At 33.4% G+C, this 21868-nt stretch overlaps 1 protein-coding gene and 1 long non-coding RNA gene across 3 annotated transcripts in view; one reads left to right on the top strand and one right to left on the bottom strand.

Moving 5' to 3' along the window:
• LOC143052614 (GTPase IMAP family member 9-like) overlaps positions 1–21868 on the top strand; it is a 76624-nt gene that overhangs the window by 14490 nt on the left and 40266 nt on the right. For both annotated transcript variants that reach the window (XR_012971178.1, XM_076225682.1), the window contains exon 3: positions 20118–20155. Coding sequence is in view for 1 of the 2 variants with exons in the window: in XM_076225682.1 (XP_076081797.1) it covers positions 20118–20155 (38 nt within the window). In the remaining variant the exon portion in view is untranslated. The remainder of the gene's footprint in view (positions 1–20117; positions 20156–21868) is intronic.
• Positions 7814–11799, bottom strand: LOC143052612 (uncharacterized). The gene is made up of 3 exons (XR_012971176.1): positions 11301–11799; positions 10555–10618; positions 7814–9184 (listed from the first exon to the last, which is right to left on the bottom strand). It is a non-coding gene; the product is annotated as an uncharacterized LOC143052612 (long non-coding RNA).

Raw genomic sequence — 21868 nt, 5'->3', positions numbered from 1 at the left:
CCTAGCACTTAAAATATTGAAAATTGACTGTCTCCAGTGGAGAAATATTGCAACACACTTGTTGCAGTGGTGAAACTATATTAATTCTCTTTTGGATTTAAAAAAAATAATAATAATACACGTAATAATAATGTTATGTAATATGTAAAACATTGTATTATGTTTCCAAAATTATGTTTCCAATTTTGGAAACAAACTTCAGTAACATACATCAACTTCATTAAAAGAGGGACGAAAGATACCAGAGGGACAGTCAAACTCATAAAATGGATTGTTTGGTCAATATTAACCATAACCAATCGGCTATTTGCAGCCTATGTTTACCTAATACTCCCTCCCCGTTTTTCAAGTCTTGAATAATGAATATGATGTATTTTTGTTTTTTAACAAAATCATATTAAAATAGTCGTATCTTCATTTTCAAATAACATCTTGCACTGCAAGTATATGATATTAGTTTATTACATTCCTGCCAACATCAACTATTCTATTTGAATAAACCAGTATCCACCCTTTTTGGGCTGTCTGTGTGATTTCTGTTTTCCCCTACAAATTTATGTCAGAATATACACATGCATTAACTGTAACTTCAACTTATTACTGTACTGTGGGTTTGTGAATGCATTCCATTTAGCCTAAATTATAATTTATAATTGACAAAAATAGTTTTTCACTAGCAAGAATTTACACACAGTTTGGAGCCAAAAATGCACATTTGATCATTCAAATGAAGGTTTACTTTCAAGCTGAAAACACAAGTCAGGTCCAAGCATTTTTATAACAAAGATTAAAATCCAATCAGCTATCTAACTGCTATGGAACTGCTGTCATAACTGTTGTCCAATTGACAACACTTTAAAAGGTACTATGACTGCTAAGAAATGGTCAAATTAGACAGTTTTTCAAACTGGTATTATATGGAATGCTAAGAACAGCTAAAATAATGTCAAAAATATGAAGAACTGGTAAATAACAGCTATTAGCTAACGATAGCAGTTCAGTTTGACTTGGTAAATTCATAGTTTGGGTGGAATTAATAAAGTGATGACTTCACCGAATATTAATCACATTTTTCTCAGCAACTACCCATCTTTGAATCCTGATGGACAATTCATTATGTATTAATGCCATACCCTGGGTGCAATCAGAGAGCAATTAAACATTCACTTCCTATTTATCGTGGACTTCATTTTATATGGCCTCAAACAGTTTTCGTGGTTGCATATTGGTATGGCATGAATTGTGAGATCTGTTCCTTCCTATGCCAATTAGAACCAAACTCTATCACAAGTATTCACGGATGGCGTCCTTTAAAAATTGTGTCTGGTAAGTTCAATCTATAAGATTACTGCCAGCATGGAACATAGTTAAACATTGGACCATAAGGAAAGTCTTTGAAACTACTTGCCAAATTGTAACCAAACATGGTCAAAATGGGTATCCAGAAGGTTCGGGTCCGATCCAAGATGGTTAATAACATGCCACAGATCTTAATTGAACATTTGAACTTAAAAGGGAAACACAATCTAAGATAGCTGAAAGTATTTGGCCAATAAGGATCAAAATTGATCATGGTGGTCCTTGGAATGTAACCTTTTTATGCAGTTAAGCTGCTTTATGCAAGCACCCTGGATTTGTGTTCTACCCAATAAATGCTGAAATACTTGCCATTGTCCTTATCTAGCTGGTAACTTTGCTATTTATAACTTAAAGGATAGTTTTTTCATACTTTTCGTTCTGGATTACAAAAGATATGACCAGAAAAACCTTAAATGATCGATTTTCCCAAAAGTTTTGAAGTTGCACATAGGAAGTAGAGCACATTAGGATTCCTTATGTTGTTTATAATCCCCCGAGTCGAAACAGTCGAGATCCCCACCTTTAAATTAAACCATATATATTCATGATTGAGAACTAATCAAATGAAATATAGGGAGAGTCCTAAGGGTCACCCTACAAACTCCTGTTTGATAACTAAGAAACAGAAATTTATATCCAAAATTTTCCACTTTATTTCATCTGGATTATAAGTCTGCTAGTCACTGATGTTTCAAATAATGCTTCCTCAACCATATATATCCATGTATTGGACAACATAACAAATCAAATGAAATATACTAGGATCATCCCACCCCTCCTGTTTGAAAACTTGATAACGATTGAGATCCCCACCCCAAACCATATATATGAATGTATCGGACAAGATACAAAAACATTAAATGAAATATTAGGGCAGTCCCTAGGGTCACCCCATCCCCTCTTGTGTGTGTTTTGAGAACTTGTAAAAGATTGAAAAACCAACTCCTAAACTAAATCATATTCATTCCTGTTTGTCATTTCAAAAAGATTGAATGACATACAATGTCAATCTCATAGGCGTCACATATGCATGTCTTTCTATGTTGTGATGTTATGCTATTGTTTCTGTAAAAGGGAGAAGGTTTGGATCCATTAAAACGTTTAATCCCGCTGCAAATGTTTGCACCTGTCCTAAGTCAGGAATCTGATGTACAGTAGTTGCCGTTTGTTTATGTAATTTATACGTGTTTCTCGTTTCTCGTTTTTTTTATAGGTTAGACCGTTGGTTTTCCCGTTTGAATGGTTTAACACTAGTAATTTTGGGGCCCTTTATAGCTTGTTGTTTGGTGTGAGCCAAGGATCCGTGTTGAAGGCCGTACATTGACCTATACTGATTTACTTTTTTGAAATTGTTATTTGGATGGAGCGTTGTCTCATTAGCAGTCACACCATATCGTCCTATATCTATGTCACTTTGATAGACCTAACCAACGTGTACTAGATCTTGCCCAATTTTTGGTGACCATAGGAATGAATAATTATTGAAGTTTTGTTTGAAAGACTTCATAACAGCATTATGTAACAATATTTTTTTTTGATAATTGTAAAATTTTATTGATGGAAAATAATTAGTCGGTTTAAAGAATTTCCCTTAATTATAATTTGAATTATTACTGGTCCTATAAAAATTTGCATTTTCATATGGCTCATTATAAAGAAAACATATCTTTCAAGCCCAAGAATGTTTGACCAACTGTTTTTATAATTACCTGCCATTTTATTCCAAACTCAGACATCATAAACTTGGGGTGAAGGTGGGGGACATTAACATTTACTATGGACAGGTTAGTCAGACCTCACCTTTGATCCTTGTAGTAGTAAACATTTGTCTGATTTGTGTCTCATAACTTTTGTACTGTTGAACACAAACTAAGTTTTCTTTCCAGGGAAGCAAGTCCATTCATACTTTTACGAGCTCTTACTAAAGGCAACTTGAACTACTAACAGTCAACTTATACCAACGTTAACTATCAACTAGAAGAACTACAATCATTGCAAACTTGTACCACTGCAGACTCATTACCATGAAAAAAATATACTTGATATATGCGATGCTTTTAAAACTTTGACAAAATATGAATTATTTGCCTTAATGATTAATTCATTAAATGAACATAAATGTACAATATATGACTGTCTAATGTTTGTTCATTTTAAAAAAATCTTTAAAAAAATTGAAGCAACATTGCCACAGTTTTTATAATTATGTTTGGCTTGGTTTTTGGTTAACTGCCTACAGCGCTTACGGTGCTTTGATTAAATTATGTCAGCAGTTTATGGTACCATCCAAGATTACCGCAAGAGGGAAACATTAAAACATTCGACCCTATAGGAAACATTCAAAGATATTTTCCAAGATGACCAACAGCTGTTAACAGAGTTTAACATTTAAACCTATGGTAAAACTTTCACAATTGTTTCCCTCTGGAACTAAATGGTCAATTAGAACCATACTTGGTCTCAACGACTCTTAAATGGTACCCTTTGAAAATTGTGTTCGACAGGTCAAGGTCCGTTCCAGTACATATCATACATCATGGAACTTAGTTTAACAATGGACCTTTAATAAGGAAAAATACTTCAAAGATCTTTTCTGAAACTTAGTCACAATGGTCCTTGGATCACTTGCTTTAAAATGTTAGTCCAGTAAGTTCGTTTCTAAACAAAAATTGTTGACAACATACATGTAACATATCAAAACATAACAGGACCTTAACATTGAAGAATCTTTTCCTCTGAAATTACTTGGTCAATGGGGTTATTGAGTGCAAACAATACATTTTCTTTTAAGATAGGGTTGTTGTATATCAAATGAAAGGTCATGATATGAACATATGAAATATCAAATTCCCGACCTCCAAAAATAAGTTGAATAGGGTTATTAAGTGCAAAAATCAAACTCTCTAGAACATGGAGTTGTCGCATATAAAATGAAAGCTCATATACTCTATGTTACATATATCATACTTCCGATCTAAAAATAATTAGGCGGATGAGACCATTAAGTGTTATAAGCGAAAAGTTTTAGAAGGTATGCTTGTCGTATATCAAACGAAAGGTCGTACAAAGTACATTACGAAAACATCACTTTAACAGGAAAGACCTTTCAATTGTTTTACAAACAATTGAGATACTAGTTCTAGTTTGTAAACTGATGTAATAGAAATGACTGATGCCAAATGTGATGCGCTAAAATATATCTAAGTGAATGAAAACCAAAAACTGAAAACAATATATAATTTAATTAACAAAGTACAACTTTTATTATCACATGCCAAAGGTAATCAGAAATGGAGCATTCAATATCTTCAAACTCGTACTTAGAAAGCATGTAGCAAATGCACTAATGTACTATGGAGGCATGTAGCAAATGCACTAACCTAAATTCTGTTTTGAGAGCTTGGCTTTCCTTGGTTGGACTGAATATCAATCCTTAGAGAATTCAAGATAATAATCTAAAACAAGAGGCTGGCTGTCACAACGACAGCAAACCGGATTTATTATCATTTATTTTTGTCCTGCCAATATCACAAGAACCATAACTGATGGACGGTGAAAGTGAAAATTGTCAGTATCAAATTTGACCTCCACTTTGTCATCAGTATCAACATATTAAAATTTGAAAAGCTTAGATGGAATGGTTCATGAGTAAATGCAACCACTTGAATGGAAATGCCATTTCACATTCTTTCAAGAACCATAACTCCTAAACGGTAAAAGTCAAAATCGTCATTATTGAACTTGACCTTCATTTTGTCATCAATAATAAACATATTAAAATTTGGGAAGATTTGGTAGAACAGTTCATGTGTAAATGCATGGACACGACTGGAAACTTCAATATTCTATCTTTCAAGAACCATAACTCCTGAACAGTAAAAGTCAAAATCGCCATTATTGAACTTGACCTTCATTTAGTTGTCAGTAACAACATATTAAAATTTTAAAAGCTTTGGTTGAACTGTTCATGAGTTAATGCACGGACACGACTGGAAACTCCATTTTTCCATCATTTAAGAACCATAACTCCTGAACGGTAAAAGTCAAATTCGCCATTATTGAACTTGACCTTCATTTAGTTATTAGTATTTTAAAAGCTTTGGTTGAACGGTTCATGAGTTAATGCACGGACAACATTTGATTGCCGCCCGCCCGGTCGCCGTACATCCCCAATCAATAACCGACATTTTTGTCCCTAAAATCCGGTTAACGAGTTCTATAAAATATATAAGTTTCTCTAAGGTTTTGCGACGGTGCAAATATTAAACTTTACAATATAAATAGATATCCTTTACCAATGAATTCAAATAGCAAAAGCTATGCTATTTAACAAATATATAGCGAATAAGCTTCATCTAAATCATCAAATAAAGAAATATGAAATTTATAGTTTTAAACAAGGGAAATAATGATGACATAATAAATTTTGTTTATATAGATTAGACCGTTGGTTTTCCCGTTTGAATGGTTTTACACTAGTAATGTTGGGGCCCTTTATAGCTTGTTGTTCGGTGTGAGCCAAGGCTCCGTGTTGAAGGCCGTACTTTAACCTATAATGGTTTACTTTTTAAATTGTTATTTGGATGGAGAGTTGTCTCATTGGCACTCACACCACATCTTCCTATATCTATCTACTAACTGCCACACTTGTATGAAATGCATTCAAATATCATCTCTGAACTTACTTATCAAAAAGAAGATGTGGTATGATTACCAATGAGACAACTATCCACAAAAGACCAAAATGACACAAACATTAACAATTATAGGTCAATTGGAACCAAACTTGTTTACATTGGTTCTTGTATTGATTCTTTTTAAACGATCTGGCATAGCGGGAACATAGTTAAACAGTTGCTCAAAACAACCAATTGGAACAAAACCTAGTTCCCTTTGCAAATTGTTTTCGGCCGGTTTTGGTTTGATCCAAGGCCTCCGAGGGGAACAACGATTTCATATTGGACCCTGTAGGAGATAGTTTTAAATATTTGATGTTGAATTTACCGTTTTTGAGAAACACAAGGCCAAAAGGGGTGAACCAAGAACAAATTGGAAATCAATTTTTTTTTGTCCGATTTTGATGAAGATGTTTGGAACAGAAATCATATGAAGGTATTTTAATGGATTATGTAATTTGTTGGCGGTTTTGAAAACGAAGAGTACCAAAAAGGATCTAGACTGAAAATGCTTCAACTTGATGAAACGAAAAATGTTGTTCGACATGTGTATACTTTATAGATTTATATTTTTATTTTGTAGATTTCATACATTGTGTTATACTTAATTTTTTAAGTTTTTAGTTTATCGTTTCCAACAAACAAGAGGCCCAAATCGGGTCTAGAGATGTGATTGGCCCTTTCGGGGCGATTGAATTGGATGGAGTCTAGCAATTTAATATGTCTACATTTACTTTGTGTCAACACTTACCCGAATGTACCCTTTATACGGTCGTTACTTGCTACGCTCTACGGAGCACATTTTTACACAGAATTTATAGAACTAATTGCAAACAAACTACTAGTAAATCCTTACAATAAATATATCTGTCAGGTATGTCTCCAATCGTAGATGGCCGCCCGCGGAAAACGTAGTGTGAGTGCATCTTATTTGGAAATGCATAGAAAGATCTTCTACTTAGAAACTACTAAGCAAATTGAAGCAAAACTTGTCATTGGATGGCCTTCTAGCAAAATTGTGTTCGGCAGGACAGGGTACAATCCAACTTGATTGCAAGTGACGAACGTAGTTGAGATTATACCATATGGCGAAATTTATTGAAAGATATTTTCTAAAAGTACAGTGCAAATTACAATGAAACTTGGTCACAATGATCTTTTAAAATGCACAGGCAAACTATGTCTGGTAGGTTCAAGACTATAACCCAAGATTGCAGGAATTACTAACAACATAGTTTAACATTGGACCCTGAGCTGAGGGCCAGGGGGATCAAAGATCTTAAACAAAACTACTGAGACCAAACTGGATAACATTTGTTTTTGTATGAACACTTTTCAAGCAGTGCTATATCCATCGTTGATGGGCAATAACGGGGAACATACCTATTATATCGGGGTCTAAATTGGGCTGGCTTATGTAGCCACGGTTGATGTGAGCGATACAGCCTCTTAATAGTCTTTTGTTTCATATCCTAAAGTATTGGCGCAAAAAGTTTGTCATTAAACTAGATCCTTGAGTACAAGAAAGTAGAAACAAAACCATTCAAACGAATGCGATCAACATAGGAATATCATATCCCATTGGCAAACTTTTTTGTGCCGAGACCAGGCGTTACAAATCAGGCATGAGCTTTGTGTCAACACTTGCCCTACTGTTTGTTCCCTTGATAAATGTGATCGTATCATGCTGCACTAGGCGTAGAGAGTATTTTCTTTTATATTTACCATAATCAACAACAAAAAATCTAGACCAAGAAACAGTATATAGTAACTCCTAGTAATTTTGTTTGATTTAATTCTTGTATGGTAAAACCAAATATCAAACCTACTTATATTATATATATAATTAATTTCTAAAAAAATGTTTATGCAAAATCATTATTGTATAAAAAATGTATAGCAAATGTTCAATTCGGTAAGGCAGCAATCAATGTCCGAAACAATAGCTCTGCGTCATCGTATGATGTGATGATGGGAAACTGATCTCGTCTGTTTCCAGTAAGCAACTCGACAATGTTAATAAATTCATTGCTACAGCCATGCTCTGGAAAGTTCTCTGTATATTCCTCTATGAGATTGTCAATTGTTTGTAAGTTACATGGTAAAGGAAATGAACAGTCTCTTCCACCAAAGATCTCTGGCTGATAGTATAACATATTTGGAATACCACTTGGTGTTACAACTTCAGCACGTTGTCTTCTTATTCTATGTGAGTTCCAGTTCTCAGCAAACATGTCCAATTGATGTTGGATAACGGAGAGGAAACAAAATCGAACACATTCTTTATGTACTGGACACGATACATTAAGAAGTCCAGTGTCTTGGAAATCCTGGAAACGGTTTCTCCAAAACTGGGTGAAACTCGTTTTTAGTGTACCCCAAAGCCTTTCTATTCTTTGATTTGCAACAGATCTGCCGACGAGAAAAGAATTTTGTCCCGACATTTCATCGTTTTGATTATGTCGCAACGATCTTTGTAAATCCCTCATTATGACGTTTTCTGTTCCTGCATCCGATCGAACAACCCTTGGAAGCATCTTTCTTTGTTTGATCCAATTAAGATACCAGTAACCGACATATCTGGGGTTATTGTTGGAGGGACTTGCTATCAACCATAAAAGTTTACGAGAGTATCCATCGATTGCCCCATGTATAGCTATGCCGTAGGGTTTTAATTTATCGTAACCATCGACATGAATCAGATAGTTTGGTCCTCTATTGTAGTACACTCTCCTTCGAAGAACTCGATGCGATCTGTTAAGTACACCCTGTTGGTCTATTGTTCTTAAGCAAAGCCTTGCTCTTGATTGTGTGACGCAAAGTCCAAAGCCTATGTTCAGAGTCCTCCATATATACCTGTATCCAACATTAGACAGGCCATTACGGTGTAAAGCCAGGATTGTCCTTACAACTGTAGGTAATGGCGACTGGTTGTTACGCCGTCTGATATTTAATCTTCTCTTAAGTCTTTTTAACATGGAACAACTCATGAATGTTCCGTGAACAAACAAGAGAAATCCACATATTTGAAGGGACGTGTAGCATAATTGATGATAGTATTGGACTAGTTCAGGCACAGAAGCATCATCGCCTGGGTAAGGTATTCCTGTAACGTCATGATCAGCAACACAAAGGAGACAACAGAGTAACTGAAACATAAAGATAGAAATTACACGTATGATGTAATGATAAAATGAAAAATCCGATTGGCTTGATATCTAAATAGGGTGTTCACTGTGACGTCATCAGCTTACTATAAAACTACTAGGAAATGCGCTGCGCCTTCACATTTAATGGAATACGAAATGGAAAAATACACAGTAAGTTTTGACAATCCAAAATAAATCTTCATGGCGATATTTATAACATATTTCATTTTTAAATTTACCCGTTATAGGTATCAGGTATAAGCATATGATATTTTTACATTTGAACATGTTTTCATTTTCAAACAAGAGGACATATCTTCTTCCAGCATATTGCAATCGAATAAACATTTTAAAAGTCATCTGATGCCTAAACGAATTTATTTTGTTTGGTTGATTTTTGTACCATATCTTAAAGAAACAACGAATAGTGTACCTAATGAATAAAATTTGTTATGAAAAAAATATGTTTCAATTTTTGCTAAATTTGTTGTAACATCATGCCTCCTTAAACATGATATCTAGTTCTTTATCAATCATTGACTAATTCATAAAATTTGGTCGCATATTGTCAAAGTCAATCAACCATAAAAACGAGGCCAAGGTCAAATTACAGGTATCAAAATGACATCCCCTGGTAGTGGGGAACCTCCTTGTCTAATATCATCAACCTAAGTCAAAGCTAAAATTACACTTCAGACTATCATCCCCTTGTAGTTGGAGACGTTAATGCCAAATATTATCAACCTTAGACTTCTATTTCTTGAGATATGGACTTAAGCAGTAAACTCGGTTGCAAAATTGACTATTAGAGTTCTTCAGGGTCATTCAAGCATTTAAAATAGGTCAAAGATAAATGGCACATGACTGACTGGCAAGAACAATATGTAGGAAATCTGCATCCTAAATATAAGAACCTTACTCGTTATGCTTCACGAGATAAAGACATGAACAGCAAACTTGGTTGCAATGTTAACGCCATATATTCACCGTCGCCTGTAAAACCGTACCTACATGTCTCGCTTTTACTGCGCATGCTAGACAAAATATGAAGAAAACTTTATATCATGGTTCACTATATTTTTCGCTAGAGCCGTGTAAATGTGTGCTCATTTTTCCTATTTTGGTAATCCTTTATTTTTTGTAATTTTTGGCCGTTTAAGGTGCAGTTTTTACAAAAAATAAATCACAATACAGTATTAAACCTTTTTCATACTTTCCACGAAGATGGAGCTGATTAGTCTAAATGAAGAAAAACATTATAAAAACTATACAAGAAAGTTTTGACAAATTTTGTTTGTTTTTAAGCTAAAGTGTGTTGATTTGATGTTCGATGTCAGCAACATATTTCTTTGTTTTACTTTCAACATTACCTTTAAAATATTGCTTGATTCCATAGTCTTTGACCATTTATTAGACGGGCAGGTGACCAAGCAGCTGAAATAGACGATATTTCTTCAATTGAAATGTTTAATGAATAGCAAAATCTTCTAATCGGTCAATATCAAAATAAAGTGAACACATATTTCGTTTCGCATCATGCTTTTCTACCTGGCATTAGTGGCGAATCCAGGGGGTCCGGGGTTGGAACCCTTTTTTACATTTATTTGGAAGATCAATGCAATTGAATGGGGACATATAGTTGGAACTCCCCTTTATCGTGGGCTAGGATCCCCATACCCAACCCTTATAAATGACAAGATCCACCCTGCTAGTTGTGAATCAAATTATTTGTTTAGATTACTAATTTTTTTTTTGCTTAGCTGTTATGAATTAAATGAGTCATGGAGATTGATCTACAAAGGACTCTGAAAGGCGAAAGGGAGGGACCATTCAGTTTTTTTTCCATTTTTCATTGACAGTCGTACAGAACGGGTAGTGTACTTGTGATGGGATGGTGGGGAGAGGGGTGAAACCCTTTAAGTAGAATATATCTTTAATAATAGCAGACGTCTTACTCTAGATCTTATCACAGGTCACGTTAAACTGTAACTTTTCAATGCCCTTTCATTCAAACAATAACGTTTTTTCTCCCTATGATCTTTTTCATTTTGTGTTCAGTATTGCTTCATATTAAAATATAACGCTAAGTCTCCAAAGAAAACAAATATAAACTTACTTATGACTCGTTTCCACTGCTCCCGCTGATGTTGTTGCTGTCGATCTCCATCTTTAATGTGTCAGCACAGGAAGTAAAATACGGACCGTGGGAATCTGACCGTGAGAACGAATAAAGTTAACATCAAATAAGCAAGTTGACTTAATTAATAAACAAGTCGACTTCTTATTTTATGTCATTTACATTTATATTAGCAAGTCGACATTGTAATAAAAACTTTATCTACATCATTCCGACAAGTTGACTTCAACATGATGATTTAATATCAAATAAACAAGTTGTCGACTTAATCAATTAATAAGTTGAATTCAACGTGTCGACTTCTTATTACTATGCCATTATATTTATATCAGCAAGTCGACATTGTAAAACAATTTTTCTACATCATTCCGACAACTTGACTTCAACTTGATGATAAGATTCCAGCTTATAACACACAACTTGACTAATAATTCCGACTTATTAGCAACAAAATAACTTTACAAGGGGTGTACCATATGCGCTTCCATAATAACATTTAATTTTTATTTCAACCATGATAAGAGTAGGATGAGGTTATCTTCACAATGCCTGTACCAAGTCAGGAATATGACAGTTGTTATCCATCGATTGATGTATTTTGCCTTTTGATTGCGACCTTTCCGTATTGAAACTTATTTGGAGCTCGTTATTTTTTTTTTTTTTTTTTACTTTTAACATTTAATGAAAGTTGGCTGATAACGTCGACATGGCTAATTTTTTTCTTTATTTATTTAAATTTCATAAATGTTTATTTTACCACTTGTTTTAATTTGCAGCTTGTATAAGTTGTATATGTCTTATGTATGGTTGAACAAATTGTTGATTTATAAACAATTTTGAATGATAGATTGACGTCAAATGTTATTAGATGAAACCAATTTACCTTAGAAATCATCAAAGCTATGCCAGCGACAAACAAAATATACATGAAGTTTTGTCAAATTATTTATGCGTCGTTTTTTATTCAAATAAGGTTAATGTTTAATTTACTGATTTCTTTAAATGTCATCTGGTATAAGTTTACGTCTTTTATGTGTGATTGAACAAATAAGGATGAATCAACAATTGAATGACTTCTAATGCTATAAAATAAAACCAATTTACATTTAGATTTACCGCTGCAATGACAGCGACGAACAAAATATATGTGCAATTGATATTCATCAAATCCTTTATGCGTCAATGCTCTATGGCTTCTTTTCACATTTGCATTACATTTGCAACATATCCAGTCTGGGCAATTTACTTTTTATATTCATACCATTAGTAGTACGGTGACCAAGTAAGGAAAAGTCGCTTATTTAAGGAGTTTAATCGTCATTCGGACTATACGGCTGTAAATCACAGTATTGGTAGTTCAAAGGTTACACTTCACATTTTGACTTGTCGTCAAAAAATCGTACGGTGCAATTTTTGTAAAATGGTCTTTGAAGTTCGTTCCCTTACTTTAAAGAAAAAAAATACTTTCAAAAGATTTTTGGCCTACATTCTAAAAGAACATTCGGGATATGCTTTTTGTTATTATATACATTGTTGTAACACATTATTTTAACAATTTCAAACAAAGTTGAGCAAAATTAATCCGTTACTGAGGATTTTTTTGTAAAAATTAAATACTACGAATATTTTGCATTTAATAAAGTACGTTTCAATTAATTTTCATCATTTATTTTTACGCAAAATGTAAAATAAACAACATTTATATGAGTTTTCAAACCTTTATTGAACAACACTTTCAAAATCATTTATCTCAGAAGCATTATTTCAACTTATGCATTGAAACAAAATATACACTACAAATTGAAGATACAGGTTTTCCACTTGAAATTCGACATTTTAAAAAATTGAACCGGACCGATACTATTATTTTAATCTATAAATGATATTTTGTATCACAACGATTTTTCATTGCTAACATTTGTTCAATTCGATTTTTTTTTATTGTTTATGGTCCCATTTCGTGTTGGTTATCGTGTTTTTTATGTCTTTTTAAAAGATTTCATATTTTCGTATGTTTATTTGATATAGGTTTTTTTCTTTTTATACATTTCAAAAATTAAGAACCAAGTCTGAATTTGGACATGTAGTTATCAAGAAAATGTTTGAACTAGAAAGTCCTTTACGATAAGGTTCTAGTAGTTAAAAAAGGCAACACATGGCTTTTAATTTTGAAAACTGTATCGTATGACAGAGAATAAGTACTGAATCAGTCACCTATTTTACTGTAAAGAGTAAACGTTGCTTCTTAATTTCTGTTGAAACACTAAATTATGGAATCTGCCAGCAATGTGTTGTAGAATATGGGTCGTTTTTTTTAACCTGATTTGGTGAACCAATTAAATTCTGATGCCTCGTGTGCATTTCCCTACCTTCCTTTGGCCCATCACTCACAACTTACACCAGTCTGAGAGGTGGTATGGCATTGCTTAAATGTATTGATGATAACAAAAAAGCAAAAAAAATGGTGACCTTGCAGGTGACAATTATAAAAATATGACCCAATGCTTTTCGCTAGCGCACACAGTAGCAGACATATTTTTACCGCTACGACATGAAAAGCTCAATAAAGTTGTCTGTTGAAAAGGAAAGCCGCACAAAGAGTACACTTTCAACCAAAGTGTTTCAGATTATTGAAGGGAGAAGGATACTGACTGGAAGAAGTTTCTTTCTGTTAAAGAAAACCAACAGGCTCTCCCTAATTTCTTTGGTAGTTTTTCTTTTTTAAAACTATGACAAATCCCCTATGATTCCACCTTATAGTGAGCTTTACTCACCTGGAACGTTTGTAAATCCGAAATTGTCAATGACTGTTGTAACTTGCTTAGCACTCACCAAGGGCCAATACTCGTATGATAATTAATGCCTTATACTTTGACATGAAGTTAACAGAAAAGGGAAAGAGCGACAGAATAATCCTAAGGACCTCTGATACGGGTGTGATTGTTCTGTGTGTTCACTACTGCAAACAAATGACACATGCATGCGAGTTGTAGGCGCAGTTGGATGTGTACGGATTGCTAAATTAGTCTTGTACATGAATGATTTATTAGTTGTTGGTGGCTTTGAACTAGCTGTCAGATAACTGCGAGTACTCTCAGATCTGTTCCTAGTGTCTTTTTGTTGTTTGGATGTACAAGTACCCGGCTACGTCCAATTGTATTTTTGTCCATCTGATGAGTTAAGCCTTTTTCAACTGATTTTTATAGTTCGTTCTTATATATTGTACTGTTATACCACTGTCCCTGGTTAGGGGGAAGGGTTGGGATCCCGCTAATATGTTTAACCCCGCCACATTATTTATGTATGTGCCTGTCCCAAGTCAGGCGCCTGTAATTCAATGGTTGTCGTTTGTTTATGTCTTATATATTTGTTTTTCGTTCATTATTTTATATAAATGAGGCCGTTAGTTTTCTCGTTTGAATTGTTTTTACAAAAGACTTGAAAGGTCACACACGACTATTGTAGTTACAGAATTTTGGGAGTACTGACGAAGATGAAGCCCTTGTTTGTGTAAGAATTTAGTTTCGAAGATGTATGATCTGAGGAATGATCTCTTTAAATCATTCCATCACGATATTAATAAAATTCGCGTCAAGCTTGCCACCAGTAAAAAAGTATGTTTAGTCAGGTTACCTCTCTGTGAAGCGGAAATTTTGACCGCATAAAACATTGCTAAACCCCCTTTTTCGTCACCTTTAGAATACGGTTGGCGAAAATTAATTATTTCATTACACCCCGTTTATTTTAAAGGGCATATGTCAGCAGAATTCTTGCAGGATCTTTTGGGTTCATGTTAGGGAAAATCGTCATGTGAAAAGTGTTTGTTCACAACAAAACCTTACATGTACGGATCTTTGTTCCTTTCAAGGGTAAGAATTATGAAGAAATTCCTTGACAGATGAATCAGAAGATACTCCTGGATAAAATCTGTTTTCTGATCATTTTGATTGGATTTTTTAATGTTCTTCGAGCTAATTAGTGGTTTTTGGTTGCAATGAATTACATGCATGAGCTTTTTCAAAATAAACATTCAGGATAGAAGGCTTTACTTTAAAACAACATTTATCTTTTATTGCTGAGGTTGAATGTCACCCGGCAAGGTAACTATTGTAACTTTAACGGAATTTGTATTGATCTTGTATAATAGAACAAGTGTTGAAAAACGCCAATTTTCAGAATTAACCGATTACTAAGTAATATGTTCCTTTTTTTTTTAAATTTTCGAGATAATTCATTTTCAATTGATTTGAAATTTAACACAAAATGCTGCTTATATCTTTCAATTGTTAAGATACAGAAAGAAAAAAAGAAAACAGAATGTTGATCTTTGACCTTAATTTATGCAAAACTGTTACCACATTTCTTTCTGACGACATCGATATTCCAAAAGTACTCATTTTTCCGAATCCAATGATATATGATATAGCCATATAGTATGTTTGACGATTAAATTTTAAAAATATTGGGTCTGGTCACCGTACTATAGTGGAACATAATTAGTTAACACAAATTAATTCAAGTATTTTCTTCTTAATTTCGTCACAACATTTTCTTTTAAATAGTTCTTTAACATACGGTCACAGTTGTTTTTTAACAGTTTGGCTAGCACTTATACCAGTAAAAGTCTAAAATGGCCTATATCTGCACTCCACTTTACTGATTTTACTCGACTAGTCTGATTTTGTCTAAAGCCGATCAACTCGATCAACTCGATCAAGCCCGATCATGACAAAATACGTGATCCGGAGACTGGTCTGACTCAATCGACAAGAATGTTCGTCATAGTCTACCTTGCTCGTCATCGATCTGACTTTCTACTCGAGAGTTTTTGACATGTCAAAAACAATCGAGTAAGGACCGAGAGGCAAGTAACTCGAGAAGAGATCGAGAAGAGATCGAGAATTCGTCGAGTAGTGTTCGAATTGATCGGAAAAGGATCGTGTATAGATCGAGTTTGCGCGGAATACACAAATTTTACCGATCAGTACTCGATCATTTCGACCTTTGCTCGACTAATGTCCGATCATTTCCATATTAAGTCGACCAATGTCCGATCGCTTCCAAATCGCTGCGACTTCTGTATTTATTTTATCCCAGACCAACTCGACCAATACCCGATCTCTTCGCGACCACATTCGACCACTCTTCGGTCTCTACTCGGCCAAACACAAGCACATGACTGCTACACGATTCTCTAAAAGTGTGAAGATCTGATTAACTCTCTTAACTCTGCCTCCGCAAAAATATATTGGCAACATCATATTTAATTTTACAAAAATTCCTCAATTTTCAGAACGTGTTTTTACTTTTGCAAAGACAGGTAACATATATCGCGATGGAAGGTACGTAATTCTTATCCATCTGATATAGTATGATCTGCAAAAGAAGGGAAGTGAAAATACGACAAGTAAGATATTTCAAAATGAGGATCCTTTATTGAGATGTTGTTAGGCAAGAATTCTAAATTCAATAAAAGTAATACTAGTACTAGGCTAGATCACATAAATAAGTTACATAAAAGTCTGCTACTACGAGTGTTTTCTAATGAACTGTAAGACATAATTAAGTGAGCAAGAGATTATACTATACTAATAGCTTTTTAAGCGGTGTAACATGAATACCAGTTTGTAGCCGTTTCGATATATCTATTTGGTTTATTAGTTTTGCAAAAATATTAAAATACCAAGTCTTAAATGGTATGGTAATGTTTTTTTCTATATTCACATATACTTACTTTTTTCGAAAATTAGTTTTTTGCATCTTTTGCAAGAACACAGAACTTGTTATGGATGTTTTATAACAGTTTTCAAACATTTTAATTGCTGTAAATGGTTCATTTGCGAGTAAGACAACATTCAGTAAAATACCAAACGTAATCGCATCTCAAAAATATATGATTAGTTTGATCCACTCAGACTTAGTTTTTTTAAACTTTTTACTGAATACAAACATGTATTTGTATCAGGTGGAACATCATAGATATGTTCAAAACACAAAACCTCTTGCTAATCTAGTATGTAGTTTTTCATTTCACGTCATATGTATGTTTCGTAGTTATGTGTGACGTTCATTTCACTGCACTAGTATATATTTTAATGGCTAGCTGAAGCCCACCTACGTGTGTGGGATTTTCTCGCTACTTTGAAGATGCATTGGTGGCCTTAGGCTGTTTTCTACTCTTTTGTCGAGTTGTTGTCTCTATGACACATTCCCCATTTTCATTTTTATTTTATTATTAACAATATCAAGAAGCAAGAAGGTTAACAAATATGTTGGTGTAAAATGACATAAATGAAAAAGTCCGCGAAACTGTTGCATTGTCTATAGCAACTAAACAATGCGACGTCATATGTATACTCACGATCCCAAACATAATATCTAGACGCAAGTTTACCTTCAGTACGCTTCAGAATGGTTTCAACGTTTACAAAAAAAACATTTTGAGGCTCAAAATGTGACTATCATGTTTATTTTGTGAAAAATTACATACTCCCAAAAAATAGAATTCAAAATGGAGGCTTTCTTAGTTACGGACTAGTAGAAAGTGAAATTTACCCCTTCAAAATATTTGTCAACCTCTCATGAAAATTATCGTTACAAACGAACTGCATTAGAATGCTATGTTATAAAAAATATTCTAATGAAAGAAGTCTGCCCCCTGTCTCCATAAAATTAAATCATATACCACAAATAAAAAAAACACACAAAAAAAACATACACACACTTAATCCGACCAGTTTTTATTCCCATTTACATTAAAATTTGAATAAAATTTTATAATTATATAGACAGGTAACAATACAATGAATTATAGTTCATCAGCTTAAAACACTAAATGTACGTACGTGTCATTCTAAATTGTCAATGCTTAAATTAGATTGCTGAATATATAATGAACATGGAATTTATAAGAAGTGACACACAACGATATATACTAAAGTGTTTATAAAGTTCAATCGTAGTGCATCATTATCTAACTGATGAATGCATTGGTTTCGTGCCTAATAAAGAACAGAATTTGAACATTTTCTATTGTTTTTAAACGTAAGTACACTGACAGTTAACATTTTAAGCTTTGCAAATTTAATCACTTGAAAAAAACTGAACACGCAGCAATGAATTTAGTCTCAAAATGTCATTTTCATTGCAATGACAAGAATTTTTGTAAAGTGTCTGTTAATCTAGGGATATAAGGATTCCATGTATGCATTTCCACCGACATATGCATTGACATGTGTATAATTGTTTTTTTCTTCTTTTTTTTTAATAAAAGCATTGTAAGGCTAAATTCAACGTTTTTACCAACAATTAATATTAAATATTAGCACAAGTTGTATATCCTTGTATATTAAACTCAAGCGTCAATACCACGTCTTGTCAGAAAAGAAGTCTATTTGTTTATATTTTTGATCATAATCACTCGAAAAAAAAAGTGGTCACCCAAGAAAAGCCCGATCAAAATCACGATCCAAACCGGATACTATACCTACCGTGACGCCCGTTTCGTCTTCATAAGAGAATCCCCAATGATATACGATATTCAAATATCATTATTATATACTTATATTAAATCTTTGCAAGCAAAAACAAACAAAGCACAAACGATTTTGAAATCACTCTAACAGGGAAAAAACGAAATTTGAGCAAAAATAAAATACAGCAGGTTTAAAAGGAGTAATATCTTCATGGATTTCCCTCTAATAGTCTTTAGTTAAATTTGCACTTTTCAAAACAATTGTTCAGAATTAACTTTTGGTTTCGAAAAGAAATACTTGGCATGAGTACAGTTTTATCCTGTCCATTATAATAGAAAAAAACTCCACATAACACTTCATTGCATATAAGAAAATAACCATCACTGGAAGTTAACCAATCATTACAAATGTTCGCTTTTTTTAACAAGAGTTCAAGCTCTAGTATCAATGTAACCTCAAGTTTGCAAACTATTCTATTGAAACCTCAAATTAAAAAATAAAATGTTGCTGTGAAATACAAAAGAAATATGTTTATGACCCAGAAATGTTGTAATGTAATAAAATGTAGGATTAATTACCTACAAATGTCAAATTCAAGGAAATTTTTTTTCGACCTGTTTGCACGTGGAATGACGTACTATGATTTGATGGTATAACAACTTAATGTTTAAAGAGGTGCAATCCCTTAACTGAATTGTGCACATGATCAAATTTAATTAAGAATATGGTCTTCAACATGGAGCCTTAGTTCACATTTAACAGCAATGCAAGCTATAAAAGACCCCACATTGACTAGTCTCAATTCATTTCCGTTTGTAATAATTTTCTGATCATACCTCGCAACACACTCCGTGGACAAATCCCTATGTAATTCTCTAATAAATTGACTGCCTTATTGGCTGTCATGAACGTGACTGGAAACGAACCTGTCTTGAAATTACCTAAGAGTACTGACGTAGGTTGACATTATAAACATGACTAACAAAAAAAACATTTAAATGCTTTTAAAAAGAGAAACATTATATAACCGAACTCGATTTCTGAATAATATACATTAGACAAAAGAATATATTTAAATTAACTGCAATTTTTAATAAAAATCATTTTCAAATAAGAAGATTTCTGATAGAATAATGTCTTTGGCAAGAAAATCTTATTTCTAATAGAATGTATACATTTATATTTTTTTAAATAGCTGGTTTTTATTACTTTGATTTGTCAGCTTACTTGACAAGTGTACCTTTCGATTAAGTTATTGTATTTACTGTTGAATCTTCTGTTTTAAAACATAGATAAATAAACGTTTTTTCTTTCATTTAAGGTGACGAGAAGCGATATCCAATCACTCAAGAAACTCCGGTAAGGAAAACCTTTATTTTATCAAAGTTATTCATATCAATAATCTAATTTTGAATATAACGCTTTTTCTGATTGGCTGACAGTTTTTCCATAGACATAATTTATTCATGTGACCGTGACGTCATCAACGTTTTTTCATGATTTACTCCGCTTTAAAATGAAATTTAGAACTTTATCATAAAAAAAGAGTGTAACATTTTTTTTCTATTCGAAATAACAACAAAAATGTGTTGCACACTTTATAATAACCCGCTACGCTGGTTATTCAGTGTTCACCACATTTTTTATGTTATTTCTACATAGACAGAAAAAATATTACAGTCATTCCTTGAATGCATTGAAAATTGAATGCAGTTCATCTGAGAATTTAAAACGAATAACAACACATTACTAATTAATTTTGAGGAATGATTTTAATAATGTTAACGTGACAGGACCTAGTCTTTTACAACATTTCAACGCATGTTTTCGCCTGTCCCAGGTCAGGAGCCTCTGGCCTTATAAGACTTGTACGATTGTTAATTTTAGTTTCTTTTATATATTTCGGATTTAAGTTTGACGTCCATTATCACCATGATCACTGATTTGGTGCATTTTTTTTGTTAAGAGTCCAACTACAAATGTGGCCTCTGGATGCGGAATTTTCTCGCAGCATTGAAGACCCCTTCATGCCCTTCGGCTGTTTTCTGCTCTTTTGTCGGGTTGATGTCTCTTTGACACATTCCGCATTTCCATTCTCAATTTAAGGTTGAATTTTATTTGAGTAGATGCATTAATATCTTTTAAATATAGTTATATGAAACATCTTCTTCTATCTACTGTCAGAAGTATTGACTGCTTTAAAATAATAATAGCAAAAATTGGGTTTGTTTTCAAGTATGATTCACGATTTTAAGATATAAGAATAGTATTACTAACAATTCGATTTGTTTGGAGCTCAACCTTTAAGAACTGTTTTCATAGTTTGTTCGACTTTTTTTAAATGTCCCATCCTAGGAAATGTATTTGCCCATACATTTGTTATACCTCCTCATTTTTTTATTACATGGTCCATGTCTCAGCCTCTTCGTGCCATTGTGAAAGTCAACGGTTTTTATAGGAAATTATTACATATTATGTATCCCACCAGTATATCATAAATTAGACAGTTTGTTCTAACTTGCACAATACATCTTATATCAACCAAAGGGATTCTCAAGTTTACATACGGTATGGGTGTTGCCAATAGTTTTTTTTTTTTCCTTTAATAACTTATCATATAAAACAGGATTGCAAATTGGTTTTTGCGCCAGACGCGCGTTTCGTCTAAAAAAGACCATGCTACGTCAATCTTTAAAGACCCAAATGTTGCAAAACACTTATCCTACCTCCATGACAAATATGTTGTTGTCCCCGCAAATAAAGCCCAAACCAATATCGTATTTGTGTGTAAAAATCATTACATTAACTGCTTGATAAAAGAATTAGGTACTGACAATTCACCTGGAATTTCAACATGTACCCTCATGACAATTACCAAAGAGGAAATCCTGGATAATAATACATTGTAATAGGTCTGTTCTCTGTTCCTTTGGATTTTCAACCAAAGATGAAAAACTGGATCTTTCATCGCTGTATTTGATACCTAAACTACATAAGTGTCCTTACAAACAACGGTATATTGCTGGATCTTCCAACTGCTCCACGAAACCTCTTTCTAAATTATTAACTTCT

The sequence above is a fragment of the Mytilus galloprovincialis genome, chromosome 11 (assembly GCF_965363235.1).
Source record: "Mytilus galloprovincialis chromosome 11, xbMytGall1.hap1.1, whole genome shotgun sequence".
Taxonomy (NCBI): Eukaryota; Metazoa; Mollusca; class Bivalvia; order Mytilida; family Mytilidae; genus Mytilus; species Mytilus galloprovincialis.
Note: the sequence above shows the minus strand (reverse complement) of the source record. Positions and strands in the feature narration are given on the sequence as shown.